The 16,296-nt window shown below is 44.3% G+C and overlaps 1 protein-coding gene across 1 annotated transcript in view; it reads right to left on the bottom strand.

The window, feature by feature from the left end:
* Positions 1-343: 343 nt before the first annotated feature.
* LOC308316995 (A-kinase anchor protein 13-like) overlaps positions 344-16,296 on the bottom strand; it is an 88,779-nt gene continuing 72,826 nt past the window's right edge. Inside the window, exons 23-32 of the mRNA XM_080765785.1 lie at positions 16,154-16,236; positions 15,114-15,359; positions 13,792-13,959; positions 13,131-13,204; positions 11,508-11,552; positions 9,496-9,546; positions 8,230-8,556; positions 7,736-7,915; positions 6,279-6,633; positions 344-5,826 (exon numbers count right to left, since the gene is read on the bottom strand). Coding sequence (XP_080621911.1) covers positions 5,774-5,826; positions 6,279-6,633; positions 7,736-7,915; positions 8,230-8,556; positions 9,496-9,546; positions 11,508-11,552; positions 13,131-13,204; positions 13,792-13,959; positions 15,114-15,359; positions 16,154-16,236 — 1,582 coding nt within the window. The 3' untranslated portion in view covers positions 344-5,773. The remainder of the gene's footprint in view (positions 5,827-6,278; positions 6,634-7,735; positions 7,916-8,229; positions 8,557-9,495; positions 9,547-11,507; positions 11,553-13,130; positions 13,205-13,791; positions 13,960-15,113; positions 15,360-16,153; positions 16,237-16,296) is intronic.

Here is a 16,296-nt window from a genome sequence, read left to right on the forward strand (position 1 = left end):
GTGTGCTGCCCCGTGGGAGGTTAGGTTTAGGGTGAGGGTTTGAGATAGGTTGTAGTTGTAGGACTAATGACTGGTCTAACGAACCAATGACTAGTCTAAAACAAAAACTGTCTAAACTAAGTACTGCACCCGACCAAACTTCAAACTTGGTATATGTGTCCCAAATGACACGGGGGTGTACGGAGTGAGAATTCGATCGGAGTTCACGTAAATGCTGTGTTTTTAATACTGTCCAATTTACCCAGGATTCAGGGGCAAAAATAATAATAAAAGGGGGTATTAAACAATAGGTAACAACAGACCATGTCAGACAAAAACAAATAAATACAAACATGAGCTTTTTTATTATGAGTTAAAATATGACTTTAACATTGTTTATCACCCCAACAGTGTGATAGATTAAAACATAAATAAAAGCATTCTTACAAAAATGTGGCAATAAACAATCAGAAATCAAACAAGCAATTAATTATTATATATTTTTTTACATTTGATTCTTTTTTTTCTTTGTTATTTTGTACATGAATCATATTTACATTTTTGCTTTTACCCTTTTGTTTGTACATTGCTCAGAATGAGAAGATGTACCCATTTCAAAGTGTTAATCCTGAAGATCATCTATTTTAGTGCATTTTGGTGACACCTATTGGTGACTGATGGTCACATCAAGTGTGTTTTCATGAAACAAATTGCGGAGCACTAGTAGTGCAGTATTGACTGCTAGGCCTCAGAACAAACCATCATGGTTAAACTGGGAGCACATCAGTGTTTGATTTAAACCAACAGTGAGAAATCATTGAGAAAGAAATCTATTATGATACGGCTACAGCAACGTTAGCCGGCTCTTCTCTTCCACGTTCGACCATGTATGCATGCATCAATTGCCTCCGTCAGTACCAATGGAAACTAACATAGAATAGAGCACTTACAGAAAAAGCGATGACACCGTATGGCTGTTGAAATTTGTAATATTGTTATTTAATGGTCTCAAGGATTAACACTATGGTCCAAACGTAACGTTCAAAGGAGAGGTATAAAAAGCTAGACTATTCTTTTTTTCTCCCTTTGACTCTCTTTTTAGCCTTCTCCAAAACATACTGGGTTGTACTCTAGTGCTTTTCATGACTCGTCCCTTGGGCATACTCAATGCCTTCTTCTGACAGAAGTTCATTCACTTCAATTTGTTTTTTAAATAGCTACAAAATAGCAAAAACACATTGTGACGTGTTGTGAGTTTGCACGACGCCATACTAGTAAGACGTATAGAGTAAGAGTAAAATAGGGCATGAGAATTCACGTTGAGTTCCTGTATTGCACATTTGCTGCCATGTAAATGCGTCACATTTATTCCATTTATGCAATGAACTTATCTTGTGAACTAAAACCCAGTGGCATCCATTACCCCATTTTCTATTGATGAAACCATTCAGTGCAACAATCAAAGTTGCATTCAAATCGACTTATGCAACTGTAATCAATAGCAATACTTCACCAGTAACAACAGTATGTATTGAATTTACAAATATGTGTGAATGAGGAGTGTGTCGATCCTCGTTACTGTATAGGACTGCGGCACAAGCAGGAAGGTGTTGTTGTGTGAATTATGTGATAAAGGTTTAGCTGAAGGGTAAACAACAGCCTTCTATGACACACAGTTGAATCCCGAGTGTCTTTGAAAGTGCCAGTTGTATTAACCCTCACCATTTAACCGTCTACACAGGGGTGTGCATGCGGTTGTTAGACATACTAACAGTCCAACAGTCTGTAGGACTGGGTTTTGGGTAGGGTGTCGGACTCATGACTGTAGGACTGTTAGTATGCCGGATCAAACACGCCCCAAAGTCATCATGTTCCTCCTTCACGTTCACTGGCAATCAGCTCGTCACATAACCCTTCCCATCAAGTTATCTTCCCAACCTCTCCCAGCCTTTCTCCTCTCCTCTCTGTTCCACTCCTCTCCTCTCCCTCTCACCTCCCATCCTAACTCTACCTTGTCTGCCTTGTCTTCCTTATTGGTTTTCTTGTCTCATTCTGCCCGTTCAGACTGTCTCCACGTAGACAAGAGAGTTACAAATGACTGATCCAAGACCATTCCTGCTCGGTTGGTTCTCTTTAAACTCTATTCTCCCCATGAGCAAAACCATTACCAACAGCCCTACCTTCTATTTAACAACCATTTACCGCTCGATGTCAACGTACAGTACGGTGTGTTCTGTGAGCCAATTATAAATGCCTCCGGGTACGATGTGACAGCCCCCCCACTCCAACCCCGTGTATCAAAAGTGAGCGGAGGGTTCCCTCTCCTCCTCCTCCGCGCTCCATCAGCGTTACATTATGTCTGCGTGCCAACCGTGTGATCTGCCTCAGGGACAACACGCCAAGAACTCCAACGGAACAACAAGAAATGAGAGGAAAAGCGTGTCTACTTGCATTGGTGTGTGAAAGTGTGTACTCAGTAGGCCTGTATAGTATGCATGTGTGTATGAGTCTGTGTTCGTCTGTTTTTTGTTTGTGTGTATGTGCAACGGACGTAAATCAAGTCACTGGTTCGATGCCCCTAGCGGTCAAGACACTACAAACAAATAAAACAAATTTAAATAAATGAAAAGGGCTGCCACTTTTGTGTGTCTTTGACAGGATTACGCCACATGGCCGCAACAGAAAGACATCAAGCGGCTAATTGCCTGAGCCTCTGTAAGCTTCTTATATGCCAGCCATGGCAGAACAAACCAAAGCAGACATGAAACGGCAATCATGGACAGTGGAAAAACACACACACACACACACACACACACACACACACACACACACACACACACACACACACACACACACACACACACACACACACACACACACACACACACACACACAATTTAACAAGCAAGATAAAAGAGATGTTGCGGAGAGAGGCGTTCAGATAGCCAGCTCTGTACAGAAGCAGCCATTGTAGAAGACTTGCTTTTCTCTCTTTATACTACTGCTGCTGCACTTTTGCTCTACCTCCTATTAGAAGAGCTAGAGGGTAAAATTAAAGCAAAACCTGTTTTGATCTTTTTTTAAGCCAGCAGAGATGCAGACATTAGAGTTTATTTGTTTTAGCACTTTTTAACCACTTGAACATAAAAAAATAAAAAATAAAGGCCGATCTACAATTAGATCTGCAAGCTCACAACTACTAAATTGGTAGTTGTGAGCTTGCAGAGAGAGGTCCAGTTGTAACTTTTTCCCCTTGTATTTGTTACATATAATAGAGGGTTTAAGGGGTTAAATATACACATTTGGTTCTGTACTGTACTGTACTGTACTGTACTGTACTGTACTGTACATGAAGGGGATTTCGACAGGGGTCACCATTAGTACCCCAGTACTAATGCAGGCTGAATAAAGGGACTTGTTTTTCCCAGTGGCTCCTCTCCTCTGCACTTCACTGTTAGTCTCTCACATTAAAAAGCCTGGCCTGTCCAGCAGTTAGCAGACGTCAGAGATATGGACACCAAAACTGGGAGTATATCACACAAAAAAATCCATATTGCATAACATACATATATATTCACTAAACCCAAAACGTATAACAACATACATCATGTCAATGCTATTCATGAATGTTTCCACTTGCGTTGAGAGAAGAATGCACCTTTTATCGGCACCTGCTTTGAATCCAGCTTGCAACTTATTTTACATAACGTTTGCTGCTTCTCTCTCTCTCTCTGCCTCGCTCTACTTCATTGTCTAACAAAGCCGAAATGCCTCACAATCTGGCTCCTTACTGTTTCATTAGCAGATGTGCTTTTTCCTTTATTTAACGGGTGCCCGCGAGCTTATTTGAATAGACATTCCGGTGAACATGAAGCGCTCCACGATTGTGATTGAAAACCGAAAAGTGAAATGCACTCAAACGAGACAAGGAAAGTGCTTAAACAACTGGTAACCAATTCATTATACTGACATGCCTAAAATCAAGCCTGAAGCCATTGCAGCAGAAGCACAGTATTCTGAATTTCACATAGAGCCTCCTTGCCGGCAGGATGCATGGACAGAATGCATGCTTTGTTTTGATAATATCCTGTATTTCTTTAATATGATTGAACAGTAATGATTAAGACCTTCAACTCCAGAAGGTAAAGGGGGTAACGTCACGTTCTCTCTGTCATCAAAAAGAGCTGATTCTGGAGTCCATCACCAGTGGAGGAAGTACTCAAATATTGTACTTAAGTAAAAGTATCAATACTGCAATGTAGAAATATACCCAATTACAAGTAAAAGTCAGAATTAAAAAAAAATGACTTGAGTAAAAGTCCAAAGGTTTTGGTATCAAAATGTACTTCAAGTAACAACAGGTATAAAGTGTCTAATTTCAAGTTATCAAATGCCTCAAAGTACAAATACCTCAAAATTGTACTTAAGTACAGTAGCCTACTTAAGTAAATGTACTTCCACCACTGCTGGAGTCCATCACTACACCTGGATTGTAAGTGTTGCAGGTCTATCTGAGTGCAAGGCCAAGGCCGGCATATGGGCTGTATGATTTTAAATGATTGCACTGCCGTGGATTTTAGAATCAATGGAAGTTCTGCGCTGACCCCTCAATTTGTTACACTCACTCCATTAAGGAAGCCTGGCAGAGGCAAATTGAGCAAGAAAGAAATCCTTTCAAAGCAGAAGAACTCAGTTTGAAGAGACTGAATCAATTAGTGAGCTATGCTACCTGCAGCTAACACCAAATGCAGGGCCGCATCGATCTGATAAGAGGTATAAAAGCCTATTCAGTGGCACTCAACCGAGCTGGACGCAATCTGAATGGACCCGTGTGTACATTTATACAGACATGTCTGAATGATTACTCTGCTTATAATACAGAGTGGACCCTGGGAAATTAGATGCGGCCATTTAAGGTAATCAAGGACGCTTAAATAATGGGGTGCATTGAGGATAAACTAATGCAAATGGAACTTCTACAATGGCCACTCACTGTACAAAGTAGTAATGCGACAAATACTTTTTTACTTCTTTTTTGCATTATTGAAAACTTGCCTTAAAAGAAATGCATTGGCTCCAGTTTTCCCTTCAGTTATCTCCTAAATGCCTCTCTTCTCTCTCTGGCTCTGTGAATGCTTCCCGAGAAAATGGAGAAACTCACTCCTTCCACATATCTGTATCTCTGAGAGACATACTGTAAATTGACTATATACGTAAGACTTTTGCGTCCAAGTTCTGTAGCCCCATTGATTGTCGTCCAAATGTCATTCAGCTTCATTGGGAAGCACCATGAGCTATTTCTGCTATGAGTGTGTGTGTGTGTGTGTGTGTGTGTGTGTGTGTGTGTGTGTGTGTGTGTGTGTGTGTGTGTGTGTGTGTGTGTGTGTGTGTGTGTGTGTGCGTGTGCGTGTGTGTGTGTGTGTGTGTGTGTGTGTGTGTGTGTGTGTGTGTGTGCGTGCATGCGTGCGTGTGCGTGCGTGCGCGCATCTGTGTACAACAGTCACAGTGACAAAGGGATTGGAGCTAGCTGTAGGTTCATTCTTGGGCACTTTGGGCAGCTTGGCAGCCCTCCACTGGGACCAGAGGTGTTGGGCCTCGGTGAGCCCTCACAGCAGAGCTGAAAAGTGAAACATGTCGCTTGTGCGGTTTTCCGTCAACGTGTCAATGTGATGGACTGAAGAAATGAGCATGACCCTAATGAGCAATTTGCGATGAGATTACCGCACCCCCCGAAAATGTCTCAACGTGAACCAAGCTTCAGTGAGTGACTTCTGGTGCCTGCCTGTCTCCGCTCTCAGCAGAAAAAGATCTCTCCATCCAGAGTGGCCCCTTCCAGGTGCAGGGAGTCTGTAGGGGGAGAGGAGACCATGCAGTCAGCAGCGGTGGAAAAACTACTCCTATTTATTCCTTTTTATTATTAAAATATTTGTATTTACTCACTAAAACGTATCAATACTGGAAATGTGCCATAGTGTAGTAAATCAGTGTCATACATATTCAGAAGAAAATGCCTGTACGGACATATTGATGACCCCTGTGTGTACAGTAAATATCTTAAATGTTGAAACAATCTGCCTGAAGAAACATCTCCACTAAACTGTTATCTGAATCCTCTGTACTCGATTTAGTCATAATCCTGTCATAATTATATTATTTGCTGGACTGAAGATCTAATATGGTGCAAAGGAGCTGTATGTCTTAATGTCTTCACACAAGGGAATGACTGTAATATACCCCATACTATAGGGCTCTGGTTAAAAAAGCTCCATGCTCACTGGACAAAACGAAGGTTCTCCTACCCGTTGTTGTCGTCCCCTTCCCCTCCTTCTTCTTCTTCTTCTTCTTCTCCTTCCTGTCCTTATCCTTATCCTTGTCCTTGTTCTTACTGGCCAGCTGGAGCAGCCGCCCGGGCATCTGGTGGCCGGAGGAGGAGTTGGAGGAGGAGGAGGAGTTGGAGGAGGAGAAGGGGTTGAGGCTCCTCCCTCGGGGGAGGGACTGGGACTTGCGTGCAGCGGTGGGCTGCAGTCGGGGGGGAGGGGAAGAAGAGGTGAGGAGGAGCAGCTCGGGGAGGTCTCTGTCCGCGGGATGATGATGATGATGATGATGGAGGGAGTCTTCAAACACGGTGGAGGGAGTCGTCTCTATGGTCCTTCCCTGGAGGGCACAGGGGAGGATTGTAGTGTTGGTTTTGGCAGCAAATTTTGATTTAGTTTGGTAGTCTTTTGAATAAAATATCAATTGGTTTTAGTCACATATTAGTCTTCTGAAATGGTTTAGTGATAGTCTGGATGCTTTATTGTGATGAAAACGAATCCTGCTGCGAAATGTCGGAAAGTACACTTGGTTTGGGAAGGTGTGAATGCTCATTTGAATTCTGTTGAAAGTACACTTGGTTTGGGAAGGTGTGAATGCTCATTTGAATTCTGTTGAAAGTACACTTGGTTTGGGAAGGTGTGAATGCTCATTTGAATTCTGTTGAGGACACATCGGTATCGGCCGATTCTAGTTGTTTTTAGATGAATCGGCATCGGTTTGATTAATCAATCAGAACGATTAATTAATAGGTCTGATTAATCGGTCTGTCTTTACAGTTAAAAAAGCCCAAAGTAACAGCTTGAACAGATCTACCAAGTTAAAACTGACTTGCCTAAGCCTGCAGTACACACACCCTGTTACATGTATTTTTCAGAATGGACAAAATTATTATAATTTTTCAATACAGAATGAGATCATATCGACATCGGTAATATCGGTTATCGGCCATAACACATCCCTAATTTTAATTCACCAAAAAACGGGGGTTTCACACCAAAGGATGCACATTGTGGGATGAAGAAGTGAGGAAGGAGAAGGCATTATTACGCAGCGTAAAGATGTCCCGTGTACAGACGTATAGTCTAATGAAGAGATAGAAGCCCTTATCACAATATGGCCAGACGATCATATACCAAATGCTGATAGTTACACACAAGAACAATGCAGTGTACAGGATATAGAAAGAAGGAAGGCGATTGGGTCCAGTCCCCAACATACTGCATCCATGTTACCCTCACTTTACGTCCTAACTATTACTCAAAGTATAATTTTAACAGATTTCACTGTGTAGTTTATGAATTGAACACATTGATAAAGTAGGAGGAGAGTGCCAGCCTGCCACGGGTGTGTCTATGGGACGAGGCACACCAAATCTAATTCAAACCAAACTAAAATGGATTGATTTTGAGGAGAATAACTCGCACGAATCCACCCCTCTTACCTCGGCCAGCCGTATCTGTTCCAGACGGTCTCTTTCTCTCTGCAGCGTGTCTCTGTCTCTCTCCAGTCTCCTCTGGGCGTCCCTCAGTCTCTCCAGATCTCGCTGGTACTCCTCCTTCCTGCTCTGCAACTCCTCGCGCTCATGCTCCAGCTCCACACGCCTCCTCCCCGTCTCCTCGTCCTGGAATTCAGGACAATTGAATTCATAACTGATGCCAAATAGCTATTAGTATAGGCTGGCTAGTATTAGGATGCCACAACCTATATAAGGCAAAATTCTCACATTTTAATTCTGCTTTAAGTAGCATGTGACGTGTCAAACTAGGGGGTTTTCATGATTCTGAATCCATTGCAAGCATTTGTTTTGCAAAAAACCCCCGCTAAAAACGGCCATGGTTATCACATTTGGGCAAAGTATAAAAAAGTATATTTTGAATTCCGGGCTTTAACTTGTAAGTAGTAGTAGTTCTAACACTGCTCTGGTGTGTACAGTACCTGTACGTGCAGCAGCACCTCCCTGTCCATGAGCTCCGTCTCCCTTCTCTCCCACTCCTTCTCCCTGCGCCTCCTCTCCTCGGCGTGGGCCGACTGCTGCCGCTGCAGGGAGGCCAGCTCCTGCCGGTGCTTCTCCAGACTCCTCTGCTTCTCCTGCTCGATCAGGGAGTTGGGCCGCGACGAGGGACGAGAGGAGGACAGCGCCGCCACGGAGGAGGTCGAGGAGGAGGTGCTGCTGCTGTTGTTGTTGTTGGAGGCGGAACTGTTGGACAACACCAGCACCTGACGCTGGTCCTCGATGACGCTGTCCTGTTGGACCACCACCGCCTGGCACACACACACACACACACACACACACACACACACAGATGACATTGATTAGATACGATAATATAAGACCTGTATTGATCCGTGACTCCGGAAATGCAGTCGCCAAAGACAGTACAGCAGTTCAAAAGCGGGGGGGGAAATCACACTTGTGTGAAGTGATGGGTCATTACCGTCGGCAGGTATACGCACAGTACGCACTACGCACAGTACGCACTGTGCGTAGGGCAATACGCCAAGGGGGGGAAACACAATGCGGCAAGCCGATCCTCATAATAATACAATAATAAAAACATACGCGTAGGGCAAAGACATTGTCAGCGTCCCTGACTATGTAACGAAACATGTATATTGGCCATATTTAAAGCAGAACAACCCCTCTCCAGAGCGCGACTCCATAGTCTCTCGAGACTCACGGATGCCAATGATGGACACCTCAGCAGTGCTAGCATAGTGCAAACATTTTAACAATACAAATCGTGTATGGGGGGCCCCTAGCACAACATATTTTCAGATGGGGGTCTGCGGCCAAATACGTATTAATTTGGGGTTCCTTGACATGAAAACGATTGAGAACCACTGCTGTGGGTAGATAGATAAGAAGTAATTGAAGACAGATGTTATTGATCTGATATACACTAATACTATAGAGATGTACGGATAGATCAATACAGATGGACCTGCAGAACCAGAGAATGCCTGGAGCAGAAACAGATTAGATTAAACCAATCAATAGATAGACAGAGAAAGATGGTATGGATATAGATTATTACACTGTACAAAATAGACAGACAGATTGGAAGTTATAGTAAAGTGATTTGATGGCACAGACAGACAGACAGACAGACAGACAGACAGACAGACAGACAGACAGACAGACAGACAGACAGACAGACAGACAGACAGACAGACAGACAGACAGACAGACAGACAGTTTACCTGTAGTGCACTGAGCAGGTCATGGAGGTGAGACACACTGTGAAGAACCTGCTGTAAGAAAACAACAACACTTGAATACCGTGTGTGAACAATGTTGGCAGAGTAAAAAAGGGTGGAGTTCTGGGCACTCAGAGTTAACAACAGGGAAAATACTTTATTAAACCAACATATTTCGACCGGTCTTCATCAGGGGCCAGATGAACTAACCTGACTCCTCAATCTGGTCTCTCTCAAGCGGAAACGATGAACCCAAACCAGTGGGGGGAAAAATCTGATATCTCCATAATAATTTCTAGTTGTAGTCTTGTTAGGTTGTGTTTACATGTGCGCTGTGACACAGTTTCAATACATCATCAGTCTCGCCTTGATCCCGCCTCTAGCTGCCACTGATCGGTCCGAGATCCGCTGGTTTGGGGTACATCGTCTCTGCTCCAGAGAGTCCAGATGGAGGCAGGAGGAGGAACTCACTACTGCCACCATCTGGCGGTGTCAGGTTACTGATGAATACCTGTTAAGGCATAGTCTGGATTTTCGGTGGTGAGGTGACCACCGAACTACAACATGACGTCACGAGCCGCGGTGAAGAGCAAACCACCGCCACCGCCCCAGCCTTTCTCTCTGTTTTTACTCACCACCGCTCAACGTTATTTCAGCTCCGGTGGTCACCTCACCACCGGAGCGGTGGTCACCTCACCACCGGAGCGGTGGTCACCTCACCACCGGAGCGGTGGTCACCTCATAATATATTTTCTGAAAAATATTTATATTTATATAAATATTCAAATATTTATATAGCAGAATCAAAATGTTTTTTGAATACTGTACATACTGTACAGAACCCAAATATGGGTTCCCGATCTGAGTGGGTAAAACACCAAAATGGGTTCCCGCCCAGAATGGGTTAATAAAGTATTGTTCCGAGTACCCGTATCTCTCCCTGATGTTTTGTCCCGACTGACCCAGGAGCACCTTTTTACTATTTTAACATTATTGACTTATACGTCTAAACCTGGTTGTTTCTTTGTCTCTGCATTCAATGTTGGCAAAGTATTTATTTATTTACGCCAGCCACTGACTGTGGCCACTAACACCCGGTATTTAGAGCACTAATCCAGTCCAGTCCAAAACCTTGGAGTCCTTGAAGTTCTTATATAATCTATTGTTCAAGGCTGTGTTAATTGGGAAACAGATTGATTTTGGAGAACAGACTGAAGTATTAAATGTGGCCTGCTGTGAAATGTTGGTTGTTAATAGTGGCGTGTGTGGCGGTGTGGCACAAGTGGGGCATGCCGCGTGCACGCACACACACATACACATAAAATACCATTGCATTTTGCAACTAATTCATCCGATCGTCATTGTCGTCGCGAATCTTTAGATGCTCGTAAAACCGGGCTTTTCAGAGTAGTCAGTGTGCGCTCTCCGACTGCTCAATGTGTGTACTGTGTAATAGGCAGTGGCGTAAAGTAACTATGTACATTTACTTAAGTACTGTACTTAAGTAAAACCTTGAGGTATTTGTACCAAAAAAATTACGTTTACTCCACTACATTTATTTAACTTACTAGTTAGTTTGTAGGTTTTGATTATAATTACACAACATACATTACCCACTTCAGTCCTATACATTTTGGCCATTTGAAAATAGCCGATTTACAAGCTCACAATGATGAGCTTGTAGATCTGCTATTTTGAAAATATTTGTATACATTTGAAACTTGAAATGGGACCTTCTGCATAATGAGTAGGGCTACATTCTACTTTTGATACTTTAAGTACATTTTGATGCCAATACTTTTCTTCAAGTACATTTTGAATTCCGGACTTTTATTTGTAACAGAGTATTTCTACGTTGCAGTATTGATACATTTACTCAAGTAAAAAAAAACAAAAAAAACATTACAGCTCCACTGTGTAATGTGGAGCTGGCACCTGGCCAGGTGGCGTCACCCCAGGCTACGTCCCGGACACACCAATGGTTGCTAATCGACTGTGAGACACAGAACTCTTACCTCGCTGTTCCTCCTCAGCAGCAACAGCAGGTTGGCATTCCCTCCCTGGAGAGAGAGAGAGAGAGAGAGAGAGAGAGAGAGAGAGGGAGAGAGAGAGAGGGAGAGAGATGGAGAGAGAGAGAGAGAGAGGGAGAGAGACAGAGCTCACAAGCAGTCCATCTTGATTGGGATAATAGATGTCCTACAGTCTGTCTCCCTCTCAGCCTTCCTGCTGTCTGTCTAAGAGATGAACAATGACAACTGGACGGCTCTCCCTCCCACTGAGCGCCTCCCAGAAGCACACATTCGTTCTCATCAGCTTACATAACAGTAACACACACACACAGCTTCCCCTCTAGCAACGAGACCTGTAGGACGTGATCAAGTGGCTTCACTGCATGAAAATAATAGAGAGAGAGAGAGAGAGAGAGAGAGAGAGAGGGAGAGAGAGAGAGAGAGAGAGAGAGAGAGAGAATGCCTGAATACTGTCTATCGTTGCTGTCAGGCAGAAACCTTGCATCTCCATATTCCACTTCCATTTCTTTTTTTTTGTAAATGAATGACGTTCAGGTGTTTTTATTATATGTTTTTATTTATTCATTGTCACTGTGTGCCATTATATCAACATTATTAATTATTAGAGCGGTTCCTTGGCCTACTTGGAACGATGCGAGTTGGAAATGCATGACCCACCCAATTATTATGTCCCCTATAATTATCGATTAAGTCATTAATTGGTAATAGATACGTTTTGATAAGCTTATCGATCGATTAACCGGTGCATTTCTCAACCGTTTCGGACGCGGGCGGCTCGCCGGAATATAAAAGGCCCACATGTGTGTTCCTCTGCCACACGCACACGCAGACATGTGTGTTCCTCTGCCACACGCACACGCAGACAGCACAGAAACATGTGTGTTCCTCTGCCACACGCACACGCAGACATGTGTGTTCCTCTGCCACACGCACACGCAGACAGCACAGAAAACCACCCAATTTTTGATTTTTGATTCATTATTAACTGTTAAGTTGAATTGATTTCTTAACGGCGATGCATCGATTAACTATTAACATCCCTAGCCCTCGACTCTGAACCCAGAGTTCAGAGTTTGAATAAATGTAGAATTTGCATACAGATGTGAAAAACTTAATGAAATTGACTATAATATAGTCAATTAAATGAAGTTCCTCACATCTGTATCCTCACAAATTATGTTGTAAATATTTTTTATTTTAAACCAAAAAATCTTACACTTATGCCAGTAGTGAAAATAGCAGAGCTTGTAGCTTGACTATTTTCACAGTTTTTAAACATTAAAAATTATAATAAAAAAGGAACGGTTTTGGCCATACAAGGTTTCTAACTGTTAAGCTGAACAGTGAGTTGTGGCTCTCCACCCCCTCCACACATCCACTGTAGAACACTCCACCAACACGACCCTCAGCCCACAATATCTGACCTAGCGGCCTTAGCTTTGGTCCCAGCAGCACAGCCACTAACTCTCTGCAGATACGAGTCCAGTGTCTTGCTCGAAGGTCAATTGGCAACATTTCTGTTGTCGTGTTACCAGCCTATACCAGCCAGAGGTTGTACAGTATAGTCAGTGTAGCTGTTGCTTACCAACTTGTGCATCAGGCTCCTACCTTTTTCAGAACACTGTCAGACTCGGTCCTGCGCAGGTCTGCGGCCGTGTCCCCACTCTCATCTCTGTCTCCACCTGAAATGATAGAAACACCTTCCTTTTCACCAGTCCAAATGACAATGTTATAGCCTGGAAAAGCTGTGTGTGTGTGTGTGTGTGTGTGTGTGTGTGTGTGTGTGTGACTGTGTGTGTGTGTGTGTGTGTGTGTGTGTGTGTGTGTGTGTGTGTGTGGTGTGTGTGTGTGTGTGTGTGTGCATGTGTGTGTGTGCGTGCGTGCGTGCGTGCGTGCGTGCGTGCGTGCGTCGTGAGACAAGGAGGAGAAATAACAGACATAAGAGTGGAGAGGAGAGAGAGGAGCGCAGATTCAATTATATCATGGTGTGTGATGTGATGCTCTGAATTATGAACATGACTTATAATTCATGACCGCCAGACGACAAAACTTTGCAGAACGTCAATGGAAGATCAGACGAGGAGCCACTTGCTCCAAATCTATATTCAAACCTGGATAGTTCGAGCGGCGTGGTTACATACAATATCAATGTGAACGCGGCGCGTTCGCATTAGACTTTTTATTTATGTTTTACCAACACTGACCTGCACGACCAGTGAAGTGATTGAAGCGCCTGTAAACAAATACACATCTTCAGGTTTGAACGCACCTTTAGAGCAAATCTGGTGACTGTCGAATCCTCCGAACGTCTCGGCCCTCCGGGGCAAACACACCGGTCCCACAGCACCTCCTCCTGGACATCCTCCATCCTGCGGCCCCACGCCCACCGCCATGGCACCTCCCAGACTGCCGTTCACCAGCGTCTGGAGCGTCTCCACTGTCACGCACAAATTCACACACGCGCACACACACACACACACACACACACACACAGACAGACAGACACACACCCACAGACAGACAGACAGACAGACACACACCCACAGACAGACAGGTCGTTTTTTGGTCGTTGGGTTCCCAGATCACTGTAACGCTAAGCCTAACATTAGCTCTACTCTTATGACGGTACAGTACAATCAATTACTGGCCTATAACTGAAACACATGGCCGCACACACGCACAGATATTCATCGAAAAATGCTCAGTGTTCCTTCATAGATTTGTAACTCTGAGAGTGTACAAACGGAACCAAATGGACCCTTCCGGGCCCACGTGGTTCCATTTAACTCTCTGAGGAGAACCAACACTCAGGATTTTACAGTGTGTAACACAGGATGAGGTCACACACACACAAAACACACAAACCACAAAACCCGGTCCACGGGGACAGGAGCAGAGACATACAGGAGAACACAGGTCACTAACTACATTACCTCTCGGTCTAACACTGTTAAGAGCCCCCAGCCTACAGCCCTCATCTGCCACACTGCCTGACGCAGTGTGTGCGTGTGTGTGCGCTTGTGCGTGTGTGTGGGGACAACAGTTATACTGCCTGCGGTGGCGTGTAGACATGGAACCAGTTTTCAATCTGTTCTGTTCAGTTCCATTCAATTCTTTTTCATGCTGTTCTCCCTAGGCCTGTCACAATTATTACATAATCGTCTAATCGCAATCATTTGAGCTAATCACAATCATTCTCGCATAATCGTCAGTCGTTTCCATGTTGAAAAATGGCCGTACATCACGTTTTCCAAATGAATGTTGTAAGCACGACCACGCTTTACTTATGAGCCGTGAATAAAGCTTGTTTTGATCAAAAACGCAATCTGGGATCCAAGATAAAAGAGTTTTCGCGTTGAACACTGAAGTCAACGAGGGGAACGTTTTTACTGACAGACGGACCAACGCAGTGTAAACACACCCCATCTGACCATGAAACGTTCAATTACTAGAACATTTTAAAACAATTCTAAACAATATAGACAATGAATACAAAAAAACAATCGCCAAAAAATTCAACTTTAATAATGGTATAAAAAATTGCGATATTTTGATGAATCTGTATTTTTGCCAACCAGCACCGCGCCTCACCTTCCTGCAGGGCGTGCTTCATGATGGGTTCTCCGCGTGGCAACAGCGCCTCCTGGCTGCCCGACGCCGCCCTGAACAGAGACGCCTCGGCCTCGCGCTGCTGCCCCTCTGCCCCCTCTGCTCTGGAGGCTGCACCTCCTCCTCCTAACGCGTCTCCTCCTCCTCCGCACTCACACATCTCCCGGAACACCCTGGCCTTCTCCTCCAGGAGCGTCACGATCTGCTCGTCCTTCTGCCTCAACAGGTCTGACACGGCAGGGAGGAGGTGGAGGAGGGGAGAGGAGGAGGAGGAGGGGGGAGAGGAGGAGGTGGGGAGGGGGAGGGGGGCGGATTAGGAGGATGAGGGGGAGGAGATCAGAATGATGACACACTGTTCCACACACAGGAACAAAGCCGGCGACTCACTTTTGACTGCTCCAAAAAATATATATATTTATTTAGCGACACAATAGTCTTTATAAGTAACATACTGTACTCGATACAGAGTACGCAAGGGATAATGTCGAGGTGTTTTATCATCCTGAAGGGCAACGTTAAAAAATGAGGTACGCCTTTATTAAATTAAAAAGGCAACTGTCAACATGTTTCGACCAACAAGGTAAGTGTTGCGCTGGCCGGCGTCTGCCCAGCTGCAGCACAGTTGCCTCGGAAAACAAGGAAGTGAGTTGATCAAATAGAATCAATTTTCGGGTAGGCTACTGCTTCGTCTATTTCTCGCTTCAAATATTTTCAAAAACATTCTTGAGACCTCACGGTCGTAATGTATTTTTGCTGTTGTGTCGCTAAATAAATATATTTAATCAAAAGAACAGCATTCAAAAGTGAGTTACACGCACGCACGCGCGCACGCACGCGCGCACACGCACACACACACGCACACACACACACACACACACACACACACACACACACACACACACACACACACACACACACACACACACACACACACACACACACACACACACACACACACACACACACACACACACACACACACACACACACACACACACACACACACACACACACACACACACCTCTCATCTCCTTGGCCTTGGTCTCCAGCAGTCTCTTGTCCTCTTCCGTCTCACTGGGGATCCCCTCATCGTCATCCTTTTCTCTGTCCAAAACAACAGACGGCCAATCAGATACACTCTCCAACATCCACCAGCCAATCAGA

This window comes from Protomyctophum bolini (genome assembly GCF_963924005.1).
Source record: "Protomyctophum bolini genome assembly, chromosome: 1".
NCBI lineage: Eukaryota > Metazoa > Chordata > Actinopteri > Myctophiformes > Myctophidae > Protomyctophum > Protomyctophum bolini.